This window comes from Heliangelus exortis, chromosome 2 (genome assembly GCF_036169615.1).
Source record: "Heliangelus exortis chromosome 2, bHelExo1.hap1, whole genome shotgun sequence".
NCBI classification, from domain to species: domain Eukaryota; kingdom Metazoa; phylum Chordata; class Aves; order Apodiformes; family Trochilidae; genus Heliangelus; species Heliangelus exortis.
The window spans coordinates 36,872,303-36,898,543 of NC_092423.1; the positions used below are offsets into that span (position 1 = coordinate 36,872,303).

Sequence of the window (26,241 nt, forward strand, 5' to 3'; positions counted from 1 at the left end):
CCAGCAGGTGGTCCACAGGAAAGCAGGGAACAACAACAACAACAAAAAAATACGATGATTCTTGATGGTCTGAGCTGTGCAAAATCCTTCCTGTCCTGAAATCTGTCCATCACATTCAGCTTGGTAATGTGAGCAGCACATGCCAGCAGGCAGTCCAAGAAAATGGATTCTCTGTAGCCTCACAGAACACCCCCTGAGGATTATCTCCAGTGTCCATCCACTGCTCAGGGCATCAGGGATGGCAGCAAAATAAAACTCAAGAGTCCATCTGGCCATTTTTGAGTCAAGGAAAGAGTTAGCAGGGGCTGCTAGTGCTGCTGGTCTGATTGTCCCTCGGGTATCTCTTACCCATGAAAATTGCTTCATTTCAGAAACAGCAGAGTAGATAATGATGAGTTATATCATGCTTCTTGTAATCTGTCAGGACACTTAACTTCGAGGATATTACTTCTTCCTGTGAGGCTGAATTTTTCTGACTTCATCACACAGCTTTTGGCTTTTGTAGCATTCTTGACAGCAAGGTTGAAAACTCTCATTTAACTTAAATGTACATAGTGATAAGTAATCCCTCAGCACTGTCTTTACTAGGTAGGTCACTTTCAGATTCATTTTATAGGGGCTGCTTTTTAGACCCAGTCATTTTTGTGGTCTTCCTTTGAATTCTTCAGGGTTTTCATAAGCTTTCTGAAAATGGGTTAATCAGATCAGTGTATGCTGTACCAGCACTGGGTTCAGCAAAGTGGTTACTTAGCAAAGGGAAGGTCACTCTCTAGTCTTTGGTAGCATCCCTCTTTTCAAACATTTGTAGTGTAGCATGAAATTAGTGCTCTTTGATGCAGTCATAGGTTGCGAGCACAATCCATTATGACCTTTTATGTTTTGGTGAATCAAAGCTTTCTAAAGACTGGAGGAAAAAAATAAATAAAACTAGAAAATGTTTATTTCCATTTCCCCCATGTGTTCCCTGCATTTGATTGAGTTAAAATTCACTTCTTGTTATTTGGCCTTTTTAGTTGAGTAATTCAGGTAACTCTGTTTTCTTCTATCACTTTAACTGCAGACTTAGCCATCACACATTTAATAGTTGTCTACATTATTGATAAAAACATGGATATGTAGAATTTTGTGTAGCTTTCCAGAACTAATTCCTTTAATTAACAAATACTTCAACATATATTGCAGGGAAAAAAAGTATCCCAGACTGTTCGTTCACAGACTCCAGTAATGTAGACTTTAGAAATAGTAATTCAAAAAACTGAATTCTGTTTTGCCTTCAGTGTATCAGCCTTTTTCATTAGTGATTGGCTGAGTTAGAACAGTCACTGTGTTCTTTTTCCTTCTACCTTTTTGCCTTTTACAAGTTACATTTTAAAGATTTAGCAATAAGTATTTTTTTAGTCTTAAGCTCTGCCCTTTACATTTTATAAAATTTAAGATTCTTACTTTTAAAAACAAAACACATTTTTTTAGAATATTTTAAACAGTTTTTTCAGACACTATTACTCAACCAATATTGTATTTTCATGTATTAACTGCATTATATTTGCACATCACTTTTTACCAAAACATTAATTCAAGTTTATAAGAATGCATATCCAGTGACCATTCACCACAGAATTATTTAATCACATGTTTACCAAGACCGTTGTCTTTCTATAAGTTTCAGCAGGTATCTGCTAATAACTGCATTTTCTTTGCACAGAGCATGAGGAAAGACCAGATGGACAGAACAGCAGTTTTTATTTTGTTCATATATTCAAAGATGCTTTCATTAAATGCTTGTCTCCTCCTGTAAATATACCATAGAGTGAACCACACAGCAGCAACGTAATTAACTGCTTGTAATATCCGGGGATGTTGCCATGGGAATGAATGATGGCTCTGAAGTATTACTACTTAGCACAATGTGTAGAAATTAGAAATAGGTTTTTGATTATGAAGGAAGAGGAAAGAAATTCTGTGATCTTTGTCTCCTTCTTAGATTTATGCATTAGAGAGAGCTTTACTTTTTCTCCCCTCTCCCTTAATCACTGAAGAACAGCTAAGGTGGAATGCTTTTTAATGCCACCAAGGACAAATGTTGAAATTTTTATAGGTAAAATAGCCAGACAGGAAAGCAGTTTTTACTTCTGTCCCACCCTTTCTCACTAGCTTGTCAAACCTTAAAAAAAAAAAAAAAAAAAATAAGCTGTGTTCTGTTTCTCCATTAATGGAATGGAGATACAGCCAATTTTGTAAGCCTGTCCTGCGGCTTTGTTCACAATATAAATGTAGAATATTACTCAGCTGATGGTGGAAAAATATATTTGCCATAGCTATTACTGCTCCAGCATCATCACAGATCCATTTTCTTGATGTTACTTTTTCACTTATGCTGGCCTTTTTCAGGAAATAATATTGTCCCTGGTGCACTCCGTAATATGGTAATGTTCTTCAACATTTTTCTTCCTTTTCTCTTAGTGCACATAAATACCTCAAGGCTCAGTGATTCAGAAAGGTTTAATATACCAGTTAAGTACTACAGTATTATAACACATCATAATGTTGTTTAGTTTTTTAAGAATTTTGATTGTTTCCTGCCTAAGAAGGCACTATGTGGGAAGAAAAGCATCAAGCTAGCAAGGGCATTCAGAAGATATTTTTCCTGGAAAATGTGACCTCCGATGTCTTAGAGCAGGCCATGGATAATTTGTCTTAGAGACTTCCACCCAAACATCACTCAGAATGCCTCTCAGTATCTGCAGGAAGGCTTCTCACTTGTCCTCACATTTGACATGGGACTGAGATCTGAGGTGTTTGTTCAACATGAAGTTGATCTAGAGGGTCTCAAAGAGCAAAGCTTCATTACATCCCAGGCTCAAGTCAACACAGCACTGTTAAATGGCAGTTCCAGTGACATCACTTAATGATACTGCCATCTGACACCTTATGCTTTCCTGGTATCTTTAGGATTTAGGGTATGTCAGCACTGGCCCAGGATTAAGGCACAGCCTCTTACAGAAGTAAACCAAAACCCTGGAGAAGTATCAATCCTCTATAGGCAAGTACTAATATGAAAGCTTGTAAACGATGTTTATGAGCTTGCCAATTTTATTCCCAAGAAAAAAGTGCTGAATTTTAAAACTTTGTATGTCTTATAAGGGACAGGAACTAATCCATTGCTGGTCTCTAAGCCAGCAGAACCTACCATTTATTTCCAGCAGAGACATAGTTTCAGACTTCCAAGTGTGTGAAAATTTACCAAATAATTATACGTGCAGTACAGGAAGTCCTTTACATGAGAGGCAGTTTAAAGGAACATTGGTTCAGTATTAACCTGGATATGAGGATCTTTATATAGAAACTATTCTTTTTTGATGGGCAATTTATCAGGTTATGAAAGTAGAAGAAACTAAGGTCATTCCATGCTTGCTTCTGCAAGCCCCTTTTTGCTTAAGGGGCAGCACTATGTAAATGCAGAAGGTTGCTTCCCCAGCTAGCTGAGATTCAGAAGCAATTTAGTTGCGTTCTCACAGGATAGAGCCTCAACTAATAAGCCCTGAGACTCGTACCAGCTCTGCAGAAAGCTAGCACACAGGGTTCTCCACAACACCCTAGAAATATGTCCAAAGGTATCTAATTATACAGAAAGAATCTAAGTCTGCCTGGTCTTATTGACTTCATCTTTATACTGGTACTGGTAAACTCGAGCTAGCTGCTAGTGTGACATGGAGGTGGGCCTCAGAAATACCTTGCTCAATATTCAAGGTTTAAAGTAATTTCTCATATTTGAGACAACATCACAAAAACCTCTAAACTCTGACTCGCATCTGTTAATTTTATACTTAAGCATCCTGGCTCTGCAAAACCATATAATAAATAAATAAATCCTTCGCTGAGTTATCCATACAGGGCTGGCTGGGTTGTCTTTAGAAAGCATTTTCTAATGTGAATTCTGCTATCTGTGATATCTTGCTGTGTCCTTCAGCAGTGTTCCAGTACATCTCTGCCCCTCCAGTGTGGATTATGGAAGGGATGTGGAAAGATGATGTTTTCATCTCCCATTCTTGTAAAAAATGTCATGCAAGCTCTTGGCTTTCATAGATAGCCTGTAGATTACTGTACATATTTCCAAAATGCCCAGGTCTTCTGAGAGCTCTGTGATCACAAGATGTGTCCCTATCACTTCCATCAGGCAATGCTTGCAGATGTGAGATTCATTTATACTTACATTTCCTGAGATTTCCCAGGCAAATTTTATTTGGAAGAGTCATTAAACACAGTTCAAAGCCACCTTTTCACTGTGAGTATTGCAAACACTATGAGCAAGGAAGGAAAAATATAAAAATACAGGAATAAAACCTTATGGAATGGTATAATTTTAGTTATTTTATGAAATAGCTTCTTTAAAAACTTAATTAGACTGTCTTTGTCCATCACTCCTTTAATAACCAATGCAATTGTTACAAGGATGTGTTTCATTTTAAAGATCATTTGCAGTGGGGTAGGGAAAGGAGAAAGTTGACTTTGTTGCTCATTGGTTAGGGGCTGATATATTGCTCAATAAAAAACTAGATGCAGTAGTTGTTAAATGTATGCAATATAGTACTGAATTCTTGTTTTATGTATCATGTGGTGAGATGAAAAGTTAGGAAATTTCTGTAAGGATAAAATGAAGAGGAAATTTTTCTGCTGCCCTGAGTTGAAATGAAGTACTTCAGCATTTGTTGAGGAAGTAAGTGCATTAAATGAATTCTCATATGCTTGGGACATAAATAAAAAAATTAATAGTTAATAAACTCAGTATGACTAGAAATGCTATAAATGAAAAAGGCCACATCAAATTCAGCCTCGTGAGTCTAAGGGGATTGTTCCTTTGGTTAAAAATTATGATGAAAAATAGCCTATCAAAACAGCTTATAAATAAAGAACATTAACAAATTTATTAAACCAAATATAGGAATGGTTACTGGGAAACAACTTTTTGTTGTATAGCATGACTTTCAGACCCTGATTTCTGATCATGCTCTCTATATATATGTAGGACGAATAAAAGTGTAATTCTTCATGCCCCATGAATTTTAACCACCTTTTTCCCTAGAGGGCAATTCTTAAGGTTAGAAGCACACAGTTCAGCTGATACAGAGCTACTTTCTTTCTACCATAAATGTGCCAGTCTTGAAAGTCTGACTGTGGCTGGCACCTACAAACTCTTTCATCCCAATAGTCTGGACATAGTAGAACATAAAATTAATAAAGTTTATGCACCGAGCATTACCTAACTAACAGATTTCCTGGCTTCTTTCAGTGAATTCATGTCACATTGTTTGCTTTCATTGGCCTCTAGCTTCCTTCCATTTGTGTTGTGAACACCTCCCTGCTGCTGATGGCCACAGACAATCTACCCTTGCCTTCCCAGCATCTCTTAGGCATTGGGAACTCTCCTGAATTCAGCTTTAGAGGAATAAAAACCTAAATTCTAAAACCTAAATTAGGCAGGACCTAAATTCTGTCATGGCTGAATTGTTTAATTATTTTGGCATTATTATAGTTAAACTTTACCATAGTCACTGGTTTGCTTATTATTACAGAGCTACTTAGAATCATAGAATCACAGAATCATAGAATTGGCTGGGTTGAAAGGGACCTCAGAGATCAACAAGTCCAACCCTTGATCCACTACCGCTGCAGTTACCAGACCATGGCACTGAGTGCCACATCCAGTCTCTTTTTAAATATCTCCAGGGATGGAGAATCCACCACTTCCCTGGGCAGCCCATTCCAATGCTTGATCACCCTCTCAGTAAAGAAATTCTTTCTCATGTCCAACCTAAACCTCCCCTGGCACAACTTGAGACCGTGCCCTCTTATCTTGCTGAGAGTTGCCTGGGAAAAGAGACCAACCCCCCCCTGGCTACACCCTCCTTTCAGGGAGTTGTAGACAGTGATGAGGTCTCCTCTGAGCCTCCTCTTCTCCAGGCTGAACAGCCCCAGCTCCCTCAGCCTCTCCTCATAGGATCTGTGCTCGAGTCCCTTCACCAGCCTGGTTGCCCTCCTTTGGACCTGCTCCAGGACCTCGATATCCTTCCTAAATCTTAGAATCATCTTAGAATCAACTGCCGAGTTGGACGGGACCCATCAGGATCATCAAATCCAACTCCTGTCCCTGTGTAGGGCACCCCAAGAATGACACCGTGTGCCTGCAATAGGTAGATGGACCAGGTGACATGGAGAAGTCCCCATTTTCAGAACAGAGCAGCAGGATGACTCAAAACTGTACAGAAGTAGCAAGCAGAAAATCAATACATTTATCAAAACTGCAAAAGTTCAGGGAACAAAATTAAAGCAACAGAGGAAAATGGCTTTCCTTCAACATGAGATGCTAATTGGCTTTGTTAATGTGAATGTAACAACACCTCACACCTTGGGTTGACTTGCTTTTCACTTAAAATCCAGGCAATAAATCCAGCTCTCCTGTCAACAATCCAGTCCTAAGAACTTTTGCTACAAATATGTCTTAGAGCTCACAGTTTCTTCTTTTGTCTTTTTTCTTTTTTTTTTTTTTAAACCAGTTCAAGTCAAAACTAGTGTAAATTAAAATCTCTTGTACTAAGCAAATGCATTACTTTTCTACATCCAGCTTCTTGGGCAACAAAACAAGAATTGTAATCATAGTACACAAAAGCCAAATAAATTCTGTGGATACTTAAAAAGTCTTTCAATAGCATAAAACTGATTTTAATAGTACAGCCCTATTTTCTCATGGCACATTTAACACTGGTGTGTTCTTCTATTACAGAAATTATTAAGAAACAAAAGCTTGATGTGAACAGAGAGAATATAGATAATAGACTGTGATTTCTTAAATGAAGGAATAACCACAGGGTAATCATAAAACTCTCAAAAAATCACTAAAAAAAGTTTTAGACATAATTAACATTGAATAGTTTCAATGATACAGTGAGGTTTATAATCAGCCCCCTTTTCCCTGCCTCCTGAATACACTTCAAGTAAGTGTATTTATGATATCAACCTTTCTTAAAGAAAACTGAGAAATCCTGTATCTGTATCTGCAGTCAGGTACCATAACTTGTGTATATTACTGGAAAATTGAAAGCCTTTGTTTTAAACCCAGTATACTTCCTACATAGTAGCCTTTAATTTTGGTGCTTTAGCTTTTCTTCCAGGTAAGAACAGCTGTAGGAAATACACATTAGTAGCATGTATTGGTTGTATGTATCATCTCCTGTGTCAGTGTCAGTTGTCTTCATTGATGTTGAATTCACCTCAGGAGAAACAAAAATTACCCAAGTCCTCTAGATTTTAATCTGAAATAGGCTGCCACATCCTTTTTTATTGAATGACAGCACCATTTCACCAGCTTCATAGCACAGAAAAGTGTGGGTGTTTTTAATGGTGAAATGTAGACCAACCTTTTGCATGCGATATTTTAACTGATATTTATCCATCACATTTCTGTTTCCATAGGCAATACTTGCACAGGCTAAAATCAACACACCCTCAATATGAGTTATTCAATTATGGTTATCTAATACCAGTTAACTGGGTAAATATCCAAGTAATTTAATGTTGATGTACCTAATCCACAATGTAGAAGTTGTCGGAGGAGTTAATAATGAGGTTCTTTGACCCTCAGTCTTTCAAGAATGAAGTAGCCTTTTGTAATAAAGTCTTAACAGTGAAAAAGAGCATAAAATGTGACAGGGTTTATGTTTTACATACAGAAATAACCACCCAAGTTCTTTTGACACCACACAAGTTTCTCCACACAGATCAAACACTAAAACTAACTGGAATGAAATAATTTGTATGCTTAATTGTTTCCTTAAGTCCTCACTGAGCAATTAGGTTGACAGCACAGTAGAAAATAGTAACTGCAGCAGTGTTTTTCATTCAAATAAGAAAAACTCTAAACAATGATCAATTGAAGAAAACTTCGTGGTGATGTATTCAGAAGTATTTATTAACACAGGCTGAGATAATATCATAAGTCTATACTGGAGAAAATCATTTCATAGGAAGTTTTAAAAAAGCTTTCACAACTTGTCATTTAATTTATTTATGACACGCATTGTAGAAAATGCCTTAAGAATGTTTGGAATGGAATTTCAAGCATTTATGGACATTTACTTACAAAACTCTCAATCTAATCCAACTTTATATATAGCATTTACCACAATCATTTTGCTTGTCAAATCAGGAAGAGTGTTAATGAGTTGAACCACACAAGCAGAAAACTTTGCATTTTAGAAATCTCTACCTTATCCACAGTAACTGTCTTTTACACAAGTGTAGCAATTTTAAGGTGCAGTGTCTGTGATCTCTTGTAGTCTGAACTGTTTAGATCATAAGGAAGTGAAAATGTATGGTTTCCACTTGGGAAAGGTTTTGTCGTGGTTTAACACTGGGACAGCAATTTATGAAATGACAGATGCTGTCTATGAATCCCCCTCCCTTCCCTGATAAAGAAAGGAGAGAGAATAAGGCAGAGAGACTTATGGGTTGGGAACTAAACTACACAGCTTTAATGAAGCAATAATAATAAAAAGGAAAAATTGTTAAATATATACAAATACAGAGAAAACCGATACCACATTCCTCTCCCCTCCCCCTAATAATGCTCACATCACCACCAGCAGCCCTGGGAAAGTCCAGGCTGGATTCCTGGTTTCAGCAGCAGTCGGGAGCTGGAGGCAGGAACACACAGATTTGGGCTGGCACGGATCAGGACCACAGGCAGGCAAATGGATGGAATCCTCCCAGGATGCTGAAGCAAACAGGAACAGAAGAAGGGTAAAGGTGAAGGGCAAATAGGAAGGCCAAAGGAAGGGAAAGGGGTTTGACCCTCGTGATCCCTCAAATTTATACTGAGTATGATGCATAGGAGATGGAATACTCTGTTAAGTCAATTTTGGTCATTTATCTTGTCCACTCCTCCCTAAAGGAGGGCTGCAGGTGTGACCTCTTTATACCTTTTCTCTTTCCTGAGCATAAGATCTTCCTCAGAACTGAGCAGTGGCCTTGGTTCTGCAGACTGTTCTCTATCTGTAAGTGTAAATATTGAGTGTTACCAGTCCTAGAAGCAGACACTGACTGGGAAACTTGCTGTTAATTTCAGAAAGTACAGCTACTTACAAGAGACTTAGCTAAAAGCAAAATTACAAGCCAGAAAATTAGTTCTATCTTGGCCCAAACCAGGACAGGTTTCACTTTCTTATGTCTGCTAAGTTTTTCGGTCAGTTACACAGAACAAATTGTCATTTGCTTGTCACTTTTCAACAGAGTAGTTTTTTATTTCCAGTGAATGTAAACAGCAACAAGAAGCGAGTAATTATGCAGGAGACAGAGAAAAAAGCTTGCTTTGGACTTTTAAGAAAAGTATGTTGCTTGCAGCTGCTCAAGAGGCTCATGGTCCTAGTAGAAGTTTGTAGACATGGGTAAAGAGTTTTAGTGAGCAGAATTGAGAGGGGGGAATATGGACCACATAATGCATGGTGCCCCTGCTTTTTTATATTCTCTTTGAACGCACACGATGTCCTGATACATCTTGGTATTGACCTGAGTGTTAAGCATGGTGATAATTTGCTTATTTTGTGTAAATTAGAGTTTATAGTTAAGAGTTCATCTTGTCTTTGAGCAAGGGATGGACAAGTTTACTTCATGACATTTTCTCAACATCTGTGACTCAGATTGTGACATTTCTCTGATGTCACAAGCATTACCACACATTAAATACTGATAATGTGTTAATGCCCTACACATGACACATATATGTGAATCAGAAGTATGTACAGCACATGTACATATGTTAGGTGTAAATATATTCAAGAGTTCAACACTTTGCAAATTATTTAATACTTCATTTTCAAGGTCCTTAAGGTATTTGGAAGTATTCTGAGCTGCATTCTTGAACAGCAATATCACTGTGTCATACTGCATAATCCCTCTAAAAATCTCTCAAAGCACAACTAAATTCTAGATGCTATGTCCAATTGCTCGAAGTCCAGTCTGGTCCAGGTATGAAATATTTTTTGCAAAAAGAGAGAAAAATTGATTCTCAGAAGCTATGTTCCCCATCCTTCCTTGGTAGTGAAAAGCCATCTAGCTATTGACAGTATTCTGTGGAGGAAGTGCTGGGACCATCTTCTGTAAACCCTGGTTTCATAAAAATGACCATAGAAAAAGTCTGATACGAATCCAGAGAGCTGGCTGCGCCTTGAAATCTATGGGAAATCTGCAGGGTGTTTTTTTCTTTCCTCTTTTGGGAGAATAAAAAGGGCAACTAATCTGCTCAGCTCTCCCCTTACTGCTGCCTGCCCTGGGCTGGAGCTGCCTTCTCAGTAGTGGAAAGGAAGCGTGAAAAAAGTTGGTTTAGCATGATTCTGGCACTGTTGATTGTTCACAAGTCACTGATCAGGAGCTAGTAGTAGAAAGGCAGCATTCATAATAAAGCTTGCAGCTATTTTGCTTTAGCTCCTCTCAGCGGGTATCATCTTCCTGGAAAGGCCCCACAGAGACTGACTATGAATAGAAATCATTAGGAGAGAGATGCACTGCAAAATGACAGTGGTACAGGAGAGAAACAAAGAATCCAAGAGAACAAGGACATTAAAGTTATTCCCAGGTTCAGTCTTCTCCACCTCCGGCTGATTTTGTGTCAATCTAAAGTTAAATCCATGTTGTGCCTCCATCCCACAGGGCCGGAGCTCTTCCTATCTCCTGCTTCTCTGGTGGAAGGGAAGAGGAGAAGATGGATGTGCATGAAGGAATACCTCAGAGTACCTTGTCTCCAGCAGACTGATCTTCCCACTCATCTAATGCAGCTCTGAGTGGGCTTTTTGCGAAGTCCGTATTGAATGCAAGCAAAATTTTCAGTGAAAAGTTAGCTTAATAACTAAAATAACCCTCCAAATTAATTAGGGCAAGCCTAACAGCTTTTCCATATTCAGAGAGAAAAGATTTGAACAACCCCTTCCCCTGGCTCACAGTGACTGCCCACACCATCATGCAATATGTAGCAGTTCAGCCATCAAAGAGCATAAACCTTCTCTAATTTGCCTGCTAGGAGCTACTGTGGATTATTTTCCTCTTTCATCTTCAGTTTAAATTCCAGAAATTAGAGAAAGGAAATAGAAATCTTGGTGTTTTTTGAAAATTACATACACAGTAAGTTGCATATGAACTTACAATTAGTGTTAACTGTAAGAGCAAGAAATGAAAAATATGTTTCTTCTTAGCTCTTCAGCTGTTTCAGCTAGCCCCTTGCTACCCAGATCACTAGGTGAAACATTGTTTTTCTATGTTTTTGAAGAAAACAGAGATGCAGTCATCTGCTTATTGGTGGACTGTAGTTGTAGTTGGCTTTAAAGTGTGTGAAAGCAGCTGATTATGTCTTACTAAGCAAATAATTATTGATTTACTGGTCTAGTATCTATCAAACTTAAATGCGTCTGCTAAAATGACAGGAACTACCAGAAATTAATGCTAATCAATTATGTAAAAGGCATCCCTTGTGTTGTGGGTCTTATTTGAGGGCAGCCATGATAGTGGATAATGTTCCTCACTTCTGAAGATAACTGGTTTTACAGTACCAGTATTTCTGAGGCTTAGTCAAGAGTACAGTTAGCATGTGACATTTTATTCTGTGGTACTTAGGAGATTTGTTAGTACAATTTTGAAACAAATCCAGATTCAAGTAGTGTCTGTCTGGGGGTCCACAGATCACAGCAGTGCTTTGACTACCAGATGAGAGGTTGCAAACTTCACCTTTGGTTTTCTCCTGATAAGAACTTGACTGAAACAGAAATATTTTCTTTTTCTCCGGAAAGCATTTTACATCAACTCAATCTTGCTGGGGAAAAAAAAAAATAGCCAGAAATATTTAGAAATATTTTACCTTAGTCTTAGTCTCACAAGTATCATAGGATCTGATAACTTTTTAATAAGAGCTGTACAAATATGATAGATATTTATAGCATATCTGCAAACAGGAATTGGTTTTGAATAATCTAGAGATCACATAATCAATTTGTTTGATTCATTGTATCAATGTGTTTTTACAGGTAGGAAGGTGTTTTCAGCTCCTAATTGATATCTGTAGGGCTTTTTTAAAAAGATAGCTATTGTTTTATGATTAAAAATAATTAAACCTGTGAGGTACTGATACAGAGCACTGAATAAGGAAAAATCAATACATGGCCAATTAATTTATATACATAAAGCACTTCTATCAAAATGTAGTAACATCTCCTATGAAGGACAAATAGTTAAACAATACATCTCAGCTCAATGTAAAAGCCCTTCAGCTGAGCAATATCACATCAAATATTATGCTTCCTAGCACCCTTACCAGAGCTAGTGCTTTAAAAAGTATTTACAGTAAGAAAGGTATCTTTTGTGACTGAGAAGGGTATATAAAGCTTTTTGTCCAGTCCACCTCAGGAACTGACTGCCCTGTGGGATCCCCCAGCAGCAGGAAGAGGCTTGGATGGAGATCCCTCTGGTGAGGAGCTGTGAGCCCCTGGCAGAGCCATTCCTGGGAGTGCTGAGCTGCAATACCCAGTCCCTTGCCATCCCTCAGCTTCCAGTTGGCAGGGATTGTAAAGGGTGGTCCCAGCAGGGGGATGTGAGCGAGGAGGGATTAATGCAAAATCACATTGTCCATATGCTTCTCTCATCTAAGAAATTATTATTTTTTTTAATTCCTCTCTAGTCATTACCTAGGGACAAAGAATGAGCGCTGAAAATTTGGGTTCCATACTTACAGTTTATTTGGTAGATAATAAACTCAGCATTCAAAATGGATGAGGGTAGTAGATTAGAAGCCATGTGCAGTTCAAGGGCATATTTAGAAGAAGAAAGATTCATTGACAATTCCACAGAGAAGCCTTCATTCTGCTTCATTGTACTAGAGAAAGACATCCTAATTTATGACCTTATGTCACAACTGTTACTTAATGGGGCAGGGGGTGGGGGAAGTGGCTGATTACATTGATTTGCATCTTGGGGTGTTTTTCTAGGTTAAGTGGAAGTGTGCTTTTATGAGACAAAAATTCTGTCATAATGCAAACTCTGGAAATATTTCTGAAACACATTTTAGTGATTTTAACTCTTTAAAAAGAACAGACCCTATCTATCCAAGCCATATGTCACACGGTAATTAAAACATACTGCAAATTGAAGGAAAAATATTAGAAATTCAACAGTTAAATATTAGAAAGTTTTACTTCCTTACCAACCTTTTTTTCTCTTAATCTTTTGTCTCTGAAACTAAAATTAAAATCTGGTATTAATTTTGCTAAAGCAAATACATGATGGTACAAACATTTTTATTAGTTTTTACTGCTGGCTATCACAGTTCCATTTCCATGTTCTTAGACATGGCTCAATGTACTGGCTCTTCAAACATGGTTACAGCTGGTTTTTGTAACAAAGATGGATTCTTTTCTACTTTTTGAAATAATGACTTATAAACATCTCTAAAGAAGAGAAATAATAGTAGATTATTTCAATGTCATGTGGAATGCTCTTTAGCTTTAATTCTCTTGTTCTTACTGTCCTGATTTTTTAGATTTCCCTTATTTGGTGTTCAGGAGATTTGTTTTCAATTATTTTCTTGGTCCATCTGCTTAGTCAGTAAGCATACCTTGGTTTTTTAACATATGGTTTTAATTTATGTGGGGATCAAACACTAACAAAATCTTTTTCTTTCTGATGCTGCCAAATGGAAAAGACAGTTGAATTTGACTAGATAGTATCCATGTAAAATGTAAAAGAAGCTACTAAGATGTTGAACTAGTTATGCTTTCTCTCAATTCATGGTACTACATAATTATGGAAAAATCCAGTTGTATATTATAGGAGCCTCCATAATGCAGTCAGTGCCTTTCTGATGCAAAATGTATTCTAGCTGTTCAATTCTGTGTATTCTAGTTGTTCAATTGCACTACATTTGATTTTATTGCTGCAAGACACTGCTGCTATATATATATCTATATATGTGTGTGTGTGTATGGTAAATAATGAGGACCAAGTAAGGTCAGCATGGATCTCCTTGTTCAGATAGGCTGCTTAGGCAAAGCTGAGTTGTCCAACTCCCGCTATTGTTCTTGACCTTGATCAGCACCTTCCATGAACTCTCATCACTTATTGCCTTTCATGGCTCCACGCCTTTTTTATTCCTTCTGATTTTCAGATTGCTTCTTTAGGAGTTTATTATTGTTCCAGCTTGGATCCCTTCTCCCCTTTGCCCTTTCTATTCTTCACTTATACCCTAATATACTGATTTCTGGCCCCCAGGCAATTCTAAACATCTATTTTTGTATGTGGGTTTTAAATCCACCTCTCTACTTTTAATCTTTCTTCTTGTCCAGCCTCCCACATCTTACTCTTTTGGTATTTATTCTGTAAACACAAAACTTGCACCTAATTGCTCAATGCTTTTCCTTGAAACTTCATGTTTTGTCAAAGTTGGCAATGTCATCGTGTTCTTCCTTGTCACCATAATCTGTGACAACAGTTTCAGCTTTTCACTAGTTCAGGCCCTGATCATGTAGGATGTTGTTTTTAAAAACAAACAAATGTAATGCAGGTGTGGATTAATGGTACAAAGCTCTAATTGTGAAGGACCTAAGACACAGGTATTCATGAGAAGCAAAGTGTTGTTCCCAAATGGGTGCCAAAGAGGGATTTGGGCTCAGCTCTGCATCTGTAAGACAGGAGGGGCACAAAAGATTATCCTGTCACTTTTAGTTGACAGACACCGTGTCACTAGGAATCATTGCTGTTTTCTTAGAGATGAGGAAAATAGGAAAGCAGGAGCTAGGAGGCTGGAGAGGGACCTGACATAGTTGAAAGAGTCTGCAGATCTATTGGAGCTAAAACTTCTCTGGGCTGGTTTGGACTGCCACATTGCCTGGGGTTTCCCTAGTGCAAGGAGGACCCACCACAGCTCCAGCTCTGATGTGTTGGGCAGCCTCCAGCCCTCACTCCTGCAAACACTCTATACCAGATGACTGAAATGCATCCTTGGAGGACAGCAATGTAGGTCTGGAAGGCAGGAGTCCTCCTTCTGAAGTGGAAGTACTGCACTGCTCTTTTCATCAAATTTTGCTCAGCCCTGGATCTTTTACATAAAGGGAAAGTATTGGAAAGGGAACAAAATTTCCAGTCTTTATAAAAAGAAGAGTGTTCTAGCATCTGCAGTGGCCGCAGGGTTGAGATGAAGATTGCTGAACTCCCACCCTAACCCGTTCTTCAAGCTGCAACAGATTCTTACAAATGGTTTTGAGTGCTTTCCAAAGCATGTGCAGGCTCAAAGACATCTGTAGCTTTGTTATCCATAGAGGCCAATGTTTTCTCTCCTAGGTGCCAGCTGTAGTCTGAGGCAATAGGTATAGTGGGGCAGAGGATGTCCCACAGTGATGCTGGGGGTCTACTGGCAGCCATGCCAGGCTGTTGCTGGCCTCCCCTCCCCAGCTGATAAGGTTGTCAGCCTCTGGGTCTCTGTGAAATTGTTTGCAGGTCACAGGTTTGTTTTTTGTTTGAGAGAGAGCATAGATCAGTGGTAAGTTGGCAGAATGTTGGAGATCACTTAGGGAATTTTCTTTTGATGTTGCAGGAAATATCCAAGAAGTCATATTACAAGAACGCTTGGAAAAAGAAGATGAGATTCTGGTTTCCTTGGCTGGCTTGAAGCAGGTATTGCTTAACTTAAACTTCTTTTACCTTTCAGTTCTATTAATCCTTTACTTTTTTTCTTCTCTTTTATTCCTTTTCTACACTGCTGTTTTGTCTTGCAGCTGTTTTACTGTTACTAATCCATCAAGCATTGCAACGTACTTTTATTTAAGAAGGTAAAAGTCAGCTATAAAGAGTTTAAATGACTTGCATGGTATTTGCTCCCTGAGAAGTTCTGGAGGCCTCAAGCCAGAACCGAGGCAGTGCAACACCGAGTTCTGGATTTAAGTATTTTTTATTATTGCAAAATGTACATGCTAGGCAATAGTCATGCCTATGTCACCATTATTTAAATGGGAAAATACTTGAATGCCATTAAATTAAAAGAAAAAATGCTACATACATAAAATGAGAATGCTGCGGAGCTCTGTTTATACTGCCTTCTGCTCTCTTGAAATCCATTTTATCAGGGGCAGTGTGACATATGTTAAATCTGTAACAAGGTAGGGAATAATCTTTACAATTTCTTTTTAGATTTCTTGGATGCTTGTTCTCCAGTCTCTGACATGGTCACATTTGAGTGATATTTATATCTTTAGTTGATAAATATTTATGAACACTGACTTGCTTCATGTTTCCTAAAAGCAAATATTTTGTGGAAATGGTATACGAAAGAATGCTGCATGGAGCTTTAGAAAATTTAGAATTCCTGCAAATTTCTAAATTAAGTTTTTTCCGCTCCCATTCAACAACAGATCAAAGACATCCTGAAAGGTTCCTTGCGTTTCAACCAGAGCCAGCTGGAAGCTGAAGAAAATGAGCAAATCATGATAGCTGATGATCATTACTGTTCCAACAGTCAAAGCAAGGGGACAGCTGATGTCCTAAAGGGATCTGCTGTGGCAAAGCAACAGTTCAGCTCAGGACAACAGGTAAGATAAGAGTATCTCAAACAGGTCATTGATGGAATTCGCCTGATATTTCTTGGACACTTCCTTTAGCATGTCCAGACATTACATGGGAACACATCAGCATTGCTGGTGCATATGGAGCCATGGTTAAAAGTGTCTCACTAACTACCATGCTACTTCCATCAGCCTTATGCTCCACACACAGATGCTGAGGTGTCACCCAGTGTTTGGGGAGTTCCTTCTTTCTGATTGTTGAGTCGCAGACTTTCCTAAAAAAAAAAATGTAAAAGTGGAGGTAAGTTTTGTGTTCCCATATGATTATTCTCATTGTCCTCTAAAATCCCATTATGTAAGAGCTGATTATCTGCATTGCAGTGTATTCATGGCCAGTGCCAAAAGGAAATAGCAAGGAGGTTGCTTTTATGTTCTCCTCCATTGTATTGACTTTCTCCTTGAATCAGTAAACAATGTAAAACATACTAAGTGTCCAGTCCCAGGACAGTTCATACACAGAAAGAGGTATTTTCTTTTCATTTTAAAAGGTCTATGATTCAGTCTGGTTCAAACGTGATCTTAAAAGCAAGTACATTTGTATATTTACATTTCTATATTAGAGTTTTGTTAAGTCTGCCACCCCACTACTGATACTCACAGTTGTAAGTCAGTGAAAGCACTGTCACCTCAGAGTCTGTGTCCAGTCAGTTTACTCTTTACATTGCAAAGTATTTATTTATTTTCAAATCATGACATGGGATTGTTTTGATTCATTACAATCCATCTGAGTTACAGCACAGTGTATTAAAAATCATATTTTAATTGTATTTCAGTATTAGAAGCAATACTAAGACTTATGTTTGGGGTTTTTTTAATGTAGCAATGGCAGGCTCAAAGAACAAAGTTTTACCACAAAGATTTTTTAGCTTTTTGAGCTGTTGTAATTACAATCACTACTTTCTGCCACAGTAAAGCCATAGGGTAAACTGGTGTAGCATACTGGAGTATTCACATAATGATCTCTTGTTTTTGGTTTTTGTCTCCTAGCATTTTCTACAAAAATGCCAAAATGGCAAATAGCACTTCTTTTTAAGGATTTTTACTTGGTTTTAGTCTAGAAACTGGAAGGTAGAATGCCATATAAAATGCCAACATGCTGTATGAGTGTGTGCAGACCTTGCTGGTTCTGGAGAAGCCCTTACTCAGGTGCTGGTGTAAACTGTGTGTCACTGAGTGAGATGCTGGCTGGGGCTTTGAGCTTTCAGTATTGTGAGTGGAGCAGGTGAAGCCTGCTCTGCACAGGTTTTGCTTTTTTTCCAATGGAAGCTTTTGAGGCAATATGTAATGAGGTCTGGTCTCATCCCAGTGTGTAGTCAGGGTATATCCAGCCCCAGGAGCCGAGTGGCATCCATGGCTCTCACAGCTTTGGAGGCTACTAGAAAGCCAACTACAAGCACCATGAGTAGAGGTTGTACAAACTGAGCTCTTGCAGGGCATTAATGAGGCTTCAGCACTGCACAGTTTACATTTGGAAGTGCACTACATTCATATGGATTAGCTTCCTCTCCTCTTTTCTTCTGAAAGTTCCAATTATGGTAATCAGCAGCAGCCCCTGTGACAGAAAGCAAAATAAAAGATTAGGATTGAGAACTGGAAGTCCGGGAGGACTGTTAGTATCCCAATGCTCTGTGCTGTTTCCAAGCCCATCATCTTTAGCCATGGTAACTGAAATAAAACAAAAAGAGGACAACTTTGAACCCATTTTAATAAAACACAGGAAAATAAACCCACTGAATTTAGTGGGCTGTGACGTTCAGCTGTTAATTGATGGGGTCAATTGTTGGCCCAAACTGGGCCACAGCCCAGGCTTTTAGCTCTGGTAAAGAAAATGGGTTGAACTGATGCCCTGGATCAAGCTGGAGCACTTACTGAGAGCTGCAGAGAGATTAAAAATTGCAACTATTTCTACACCATTAATGCATTTCTCGCTAAATATATTTTATATTATTTACATGTCCTATGACTTTAGTAATACATGTAATTCCATTTGATGGGATTTATACAGTGGTGGAATTACAGGGATATTTTCTAGGATTACTGGAAAAGTTACAGGTGTAGCTATCATATAATTGAGATCAAAACATGGTCTTCTGTGCTTGCTTGGTTGTTATGTAAATATATTTATCATCTTTACTTTTTTTAAAAGCGCTCTTCCTCTTTTTTGCCTTGAAATCTCTCTTTGGAAAGTGAGGATAAGGATGCAGCCCTTCTTTGGAAAGGACAGCAGCAAAATCCAAAATGCAAAATAATAAGGCTAAAGGCTTAAAGAAATTGAGCATTTTTTTTGAATGTTTGGCTTTGGTAGCAGTGTGCAGTTGACAAACAGAAGGCTTCTGTTGCTAAATAATGAATGATAATTAACACATTATCTTGCCTTTATGTCTGTTCAAAGAAGGAGGCAAAATGAACTGCTGTTCTTCTAGGCTTTCTTGAATTGTATCCTTGCAGTTGGTTTTAACTCATTCACAGTCTGAAGGCAATCGAAATAAGCTGGGTCCTACTAGCTGATATTCATCAGGAAAAAAAATGTTTGGAGAAGCCATATGGCAACGGGCGTAAGGTTGTTAACTTTCAAAGCTACTGGAAGTATAATTCTGTCATTTTTCATTTATTCAGTAGTGGCAGCAGATGGGAGAAAACATGGTTCACGTCAGCGTGAGTTTCCTGAAACAGAAACAGGCAGAAGAAGAAGAAAGGAGGAGGTATTTTACCTCTGGAAATATCAGTACCCAAATACCTGTGTGTGACAGGGATAGGCAGTCATTTACAGGGGCCCTTTTATAGCATTTTTGAGTCAATATCTATGCTGTGCTGCTTCTCTGACACTTCAGTGTGCTATAGGTCTCTTTAACTGAACCAAAAAGTGTGGGCAGAATGAAAAGGAGCGTTGCAAAGTGCAACACGTAATGGCAAAAAAAACAGGGTGAGCAGTTTTCTTTCCTTTTATTAAAGGGCAGGATGCTTTTTTTAACTGTGCAAGAGCACATTTTTGGAAGCAGAATTTAGGAAACTGCAGCACCAGCACAAAGTGATTATGACAGAGGGCTCTTGCTGGGGCTCACTGCCAAAAGGAAGACACCCCATTAGCATCCTTGGGGTGCCAGCAAGGAAAATGCTGATCTGGGTGGGTGAGTGTGTCACTAGGTGACAACCTATGCGAGGTGGAGCCAACTCAGATATGAGGGCTGTGACAACTGAAATAGCATGATCTTGATAGCTTGGGATAACAACGTGCATAGTTTTGCTAAATGATACTGTAATGCCTTCCCTAAGAGCTTTTAAATAGAAGTGTGGAAAGAAGCCAGGTGAATTATACAGTGGTGGTTATTTAAAGGAACGTTGTCCAGGGGGAGGAAGAGAGAGCGCTGAAATCTTGAATGTGGCATTTAGAGCTCCCAAAAAAGCCTCACCTGGCTCTGCCTTCTGGCTGTGCTGAGTGCCTGCAAAATCAGGCAGCCACAAACATGTTGGTGGAGCAGAGCCATGGCTGTGCACTGCCTGAGTCCTTAGTCCCCTGGAGATGGCAACCAAGTGACTGACAGCTCCTGAAGACAGCCTTTCAAACAGACCAGATGAAAGCAAAAGGCTAATTTAAAACAAACGACAACTCAGAAAGGCTTAGGGAAGCTTCCTTGTAAGATAGATCTGCTTGGTTTTAACTTCATGGAAAGCACTTGAAGTTGTTGGCATTTGAGCTACCCTGGTTCTGCACAGCTCAGGAAGTTTGAGATCAGTTTTGATAGCACAGAGCACAGAATAGCAGTTGGTACTTTTACAAGCAATCTGCTCAGTTTGGTATTTTCCTCATCTGAGGAAAATTAATTAGTATCAAAAAATACTAGATGTAAATTTATATTAGTTTGACAGTTGTCTTGCATTGGGACCTTTAAATTTGTAGTCAGTACTCTGGACTTGATTAAGGAGAAAGTATTAAAATGGCTTAGCTACAAAACGGAATACTATATATGATGGTAATTGGATAATAACATAGTATTATTATGCATACATACTAACTAGGTAATGCACACTAAATTGTAAATTATAAAACCAGGATGTTTTAAAATTTTACTGCAAAGGGAGATGTTTGAATCCTCATTTGCACAAATTTTGGAAGAAAGCAATTCTGCATTTGACCATATATTCACGTTCAGATTATATTTATCTTGTTTGTGACTTCTAACAATTTGGAACTATGTTAATACCAACCAAAGACTTCCAGCTCCTTTGTTTCATATTGCAGTCATTCTTAATCACTGTTGGGTTTTGCTCGCTGAACAGCTGCTTTTCAAGAGAGTTCTGCATTATAACCAGCAACCAGAGCAATGGAAAATTGTTTTCAGCTGTTATAATAAATTCAGCAAGTTTTGATGGAGGTCATGGACACCATAACTCCAAGCTGTGGCTTGATGATACTTGCAAGCACCTCCATACTCCAATTTTTTGTACTGTGCTGAGGGATTAACTTTATATCATTCCAATTCTTATTTTATAAAAAAAATTGTTCTTTTTTGTTACTGGTTTCTTTTTTTCAGTCTCTCTTTTACCCTGAAACAAATTTGCGTTTTTTGTTTGGTGAAAGGGTCACAGCTGAAGGGCTTGTAGTTGACACATGTGTTGACATAACACATTTCCCCAGCTGTCCCTTGACTTCTTTTCCTTTTTCTCAGTCTCACATTAGTGTAATCAAATACACTGGTTTCAGTATCACACCACTTCAGGATCCTTGTACCCACAGGCTGCTTGGCAGGTTGTGCTACGCTGAAAAAAATAGTGTGACAGCAACTAAGAAAGCAGTCATGTTTTTGTCAGAGGAACATTATGCTATGTAGGAGCTGAGGGCAAAGTTTTGCCCATTTGGGTCACAACCAAGCTAATAGACTGCCAGTTGCCAACCCATGAGAAATCCCACTCTGCTGTATATGGAAGTTTTCCCTTCTAGTTACTATCAGCTCTAACTATGGAGAACTTGTTATATGACTAGTTGGAATATAAGGTTGCCAGTTTTCTGGCACACTGATTTGTAGTCTTAATCTGCTACCTGAGTGCTCAGGGACAGACGTTTCCAAGGTTTAGCTGGACAAATGAGGAATTCCCAGACTCCTATTTTCTGGTAGAGTTTGGAAATTCTAGATAGAACTGAGCCTAGAAGCCATGGGAGCCCTGATCTGCCAAACCTGAACTGGTGCACACTAAACCAGGTCTGTGTACAGCCCAGATTCCACAAGTTGGGGAATTTCCACAGGATATTTTATTTCAATTTTATTTCAATTTATTTTATTACCATTTGCCTGACAAGCTTAAAAATGCCACTGTACATGCAAAGCAACAAAAAATTTGTCATTGCTTCTCCATGGATTACTACATACAGAAAACTTACAGCAGTGGGAATACAACTACTGAAAATCTTCATGAGTGTGATGTATGGTAGGTGCCTGGCTGCTGTGATCACTGCATGGATGCACTGTGATGATGAAACACCTAAGGCTGTTATACCTAATAATGTGTGGTTTTAGAGTGTTAGCTTTTATTCTTTTGTAAATAACAAATTGTTTCATCCAAAGTAATACTTAATTTTTTACTCCTTGATTTAGGCGTTGCTACATTTGGATAATGATTGTTCCTTTATTCCATTATCTTGTCACTGATACGCATAATAAGCCTCATTAAGTGGTAAAACTGGTAGTAAATTTAATTCTTTTCTGTGCTGTTGTTTCACAGACTACAACTGATTCGAGCACTAGTGAGAGCAAGAGCACAGATGACTATATTATGGTTTCCAAAGAAGAGGAAGGCAGAAGTGCTGCCCTGGAGCCAGTGCAGTCCCATCAGGCACACAAGGAGGCAGTGGTGAAGCCAGAAGCTCCATCTCGTTCTTCTTTGATATTCTCTGACCCACTGATGGGCTCTATTTCAGCCTCCTCCAGCAACCTGAGCTCCAGCCCTGATGATGACAGTAGTAATAACAGCAAGGATTCTGACTTTGCTATTGTCAGCCCACTGGACATCTAAAGGAACAGGTTGGGAGAGTTTGGGAGGTCTGTTTTTACACCTTAGCTCAAATTCCTATGATTCCACAGGCTGGATAGTTCTTTGGATTATAAGGATGGAAGATAGATAAAGATAACCCATTTCAGCTGCCAAAAGTCTGAATTAACAAAAAAGCAAGCAAACAAACAAACATTGAATTTATGAATCTGCAGTACTTCAACAAAAGTAGTCACCTTTTAATACCTGCCTTAAATACAGTCCCAGTAAAACCCAGTGCTGATATACAGTTATTCCTAGTTATAGAGTTATCTTACTTAGGAGCTTTATTACTGTAGAGCTATTGCTTTCCCAAAAGATAGAATAGGACGTGCTAGGTACCACAGCAGATTAGGAAATGTGTAGATACTTGGCATCAGACCTGAAGCAGCCAAAACAAGCTAGATTTAATATTGTCCTTTTACAAAATATGTTCAACTGGGTTTTCTGGGGAGGGAAGGATAGTGGTTTCTTCAGAGACTGTGATTAGAGAAGTGGGGAATGTATGTCAGAAAGATTAAAAGCATCATCCTGGCAGCAGGCTTGTTCTCAGTTAAGGAATCCCAGTTTCTTCATTTTCATCTGGCAGTAGCCTGAGGTATGTTCAAGGCAGAAGTTTGTGTAGTTGTTCCTCAGCACTCTCCTGCAGGGGAAAGTGTGAGAAATTCCTTGAGAATGGGGACCTATACAACAGAGCCTTATTTCCTTTACCTGCTTTTTTTTTCCTCCCTTTCCCTCTTTGTATCTGTCTACTTCTACTCTCCCTGGCATTTTTATTTTACTGAGATTACCACAGCTAAAACAGTAGGTGCAAGGGAAAGTACCTTATTTCATAGGGTTGACCTGAGCCAGTTGAACTAAAACTAGCTTGGCTATAACTTTACCAGGGAAGGGTGCAAACTAAAATGAATTGTTCACAATTAAAAGCACTTTATGTCTCATTACTATTCTCTTCTACAGAATCTGTTTACATATATTTCTATACGATTTCCACATTTCTAGTAAAGAAAAGCATAATGGTGCAGCAGTGTTAACCAACAGAAATTTTCTAATTAGCTGTAGAAAATTTTTCATCTACAGAAGAGTGTATTTCTTTCCCATCAAGTACATAGTACATCTAATAACAGTTTTTTCAAGGAGATACCGGGGTTATCAGCACTTGCTGATCCCTTTAAAATCTCGAAATGGACAAAAATAAACTGGTGGTGAGTGGACACCTACTCTTATAGGACCTAAACAGAACTAGCTTAAGGAAGGAGTGCAAGAAAGTCACTCTACTTCTTACAACATAAAAAAAAAAAGTTCATTGTTTACTTTTATGATACTTATACATTGTACCATGCAACAACTTTATTAAAAGCATGACAAAGCTTCTGTTTGTAAGGAGTTAAGAATTGGTAATTATTTGCTTCTTAGTATGTTATTGTAAATGAAGTTAATAACATATTCCAAAGATGAGGTGACATGTGGTTTGCTGGTCTTAGATTTTACAAGGTCTGTCAGTGACTTCAGTGTAGATAATTGTCATGTACTTACATGGTAGCTGACGTATCCTTACACACTCAAAAGCCACTCTGTAGTTCTTCTGAGATTATTTGTGCCTTGTAAAATCATAAAATGCTGAAGTGTTATGAGTAGGCACAGCATCATATGTCTCTGTGACTGAGCAATATGAACAGTCAGATGACTGTTTAGATGAAAGATCTTAAATGCGTAACATTTTGGAGAGGTGTTTATTTTGGTTTAATTTTAAGCTTCATAGAAAATAATTTTGGAATTTAGCATGCACGCCTGTTTTCAGGTTTATTTTATTTCCCTGAGTTTGCATGAATGCCAGGGGATTAGGTGGCTGTTGATTTATTTAGGTCTTTGAAGCTTTTCTAGCCTTAACCTATTCAGCAGTTCTTGTGCCACATCACCAACAAGGGGAATCTGTTCAAAAGGTACCTATGGAAAGACGAAAGAAATATTCTGGGGACAGAGAGAAAAGTTTTATATTCTGTGATACATAAGCCTTCAAAGATTCCAGTATTTGACAGGGGAAAGTGTTTTTACTTCTTTTTTAAGTTTTTTAAGTATCAGCCTCTTGATTTCTGTTCCGGTTGGTTGTATCAGGGATCACGTTGCTATTTTCTTGAACAGTCTCATTGCCAATGGAAGAGCGTGATTTGTACAGTTCATTTATTTTTGTAAATTAGTTGTATCTTTAGTATTGCATATTTTAAAACAGCTCTAAAAATATATAAAGGTTTTGGGAGCTTCTAACAAGTTCTCACTAATCAGTGAATACCACTGAGCTGAATGCCTGTCATGCTGTGGGATATGATGGAAATCTTCAGAAGCAGAGAGATGATTACACAAGTAAGATCAGAGTGAATTCCAGTCCATTAAAGTGCTTTGGTTATGCCAAGTCCTTCCACATCTCAAATATGATACTTGATCATAGTGTGGAGCTAGCTACAATTTTGTATATTTATGAAGTCATAAACTTGTAAGTTAGACAAAATGTCATCACCCTGTCCTGCATTGTGTTAAGAGTATACTGAGAAAGAAACTGCCGTTTAAAATAAAAGATTATTCTTTTTCCCCAAAGATGACCTGCTCATAATGTTCATGGATAACAATAATCAGTTAGAAAAATCATATGCATTGCAAATTAATGATGAAAACTAATATGGAATTAAGATATGTATCTGAGACTGTTGTGTTCTGTCTCACATCTGTAATTTATGACTGTTTAAATTTTCTTGCATGTCATGTCAGTTTAAGTACTGCATAAAAGCAGTATCATATTTTGACTGGGTATTCATTTAGTTGTGGAACTTTGTATCTTTACTCTGGAAGAACATCTAGCCCACTTTATTAAAGAAAGAATTAACAAGTTTTCTGGGCTGTGTTTCTGCTGTTTTCTCAAACAGGAGGGAATTTTTTTTTTTACTATAATACTAGAAGTGTGATTTCTGAGAACAAGAGTGAATAAAAACTTTAAAACAATCTCATCTATATAAGCACAACTATTATTAATATTTTAATCAGATTTTATATATATGATCCAGGGAAGAAGACTGCTTGTCATTTGTCTCACCCAAACAACATAGAACACTTCCCATTTTACCATATGTATTGTATCTGAAAATAGCAAACCAGAATTTAACATAGTATGTTTTATGCAACTTCATGAAACTTGGTGTAGTTATCTCACTGTGTCTCTGTCACAATCCCAGTACCTGTACAGTACTTTCCTGAATCTCAGTACATTCTTTCATATTCATATTCTTAAATGTTTCCTGTGATTCTCCAGTATGTTGTCCTCATAAGATGGCACCAAGGCAGCTATTTAAAAAATAAAAAATTCAGATTTAAGATTCGTTTGTGCCTGGCAGTTACAATGTTATCTGTTTACCTGCAGACACAGCAGTCCTAGTGTGGGCAGATTTCTGAGTGTCAGCCCTTAAATAATCCTTCTGATTTTGTGCTACATGTCTTGGTCTTGAGTGAATGTCTGTAATGGTTTACTAGATTTGAAAAGGTGCAGTTTCATAAAATAAACTTCCATTTGGCTACAGAATAGTAA

The 26,241-nt window shown here is 38.1% G+C and overlaps 1 protein-coding gene across 7 annotated transcripts in view; it reads left to right on the plus strand.

Annotated features, from left to right (window-relative positions):
- Nucleotides 1-26,241, plus strand: part of TBC1D5 (TBC1 domain family member 5) — a 311,133-nt gene extending 284,892 nt beyond the window's left edge. For all 7 annotated transcript variants that reach the window (XM_071735549.1, XM_071735553.1, XM_071735551.1 and 4 more), the window contains 3 exons: nt 15,620-15,699; nt 16,434-16,610; nt 22,362-26,241. In XM_071735549.1, the coding sequence (XP_071591650.1) occupies nt 15,620-15,699; nt 16,434-16,610; nt 22,362-22,652 (548 nt within the window). In that variant the 3' untranslated portion in view covers nt 22,653-26,241. The remainder of the gene's footprint in view (nt 1-15,619; nt 15,700-16,433; nt 16,611-22,361) is intronic.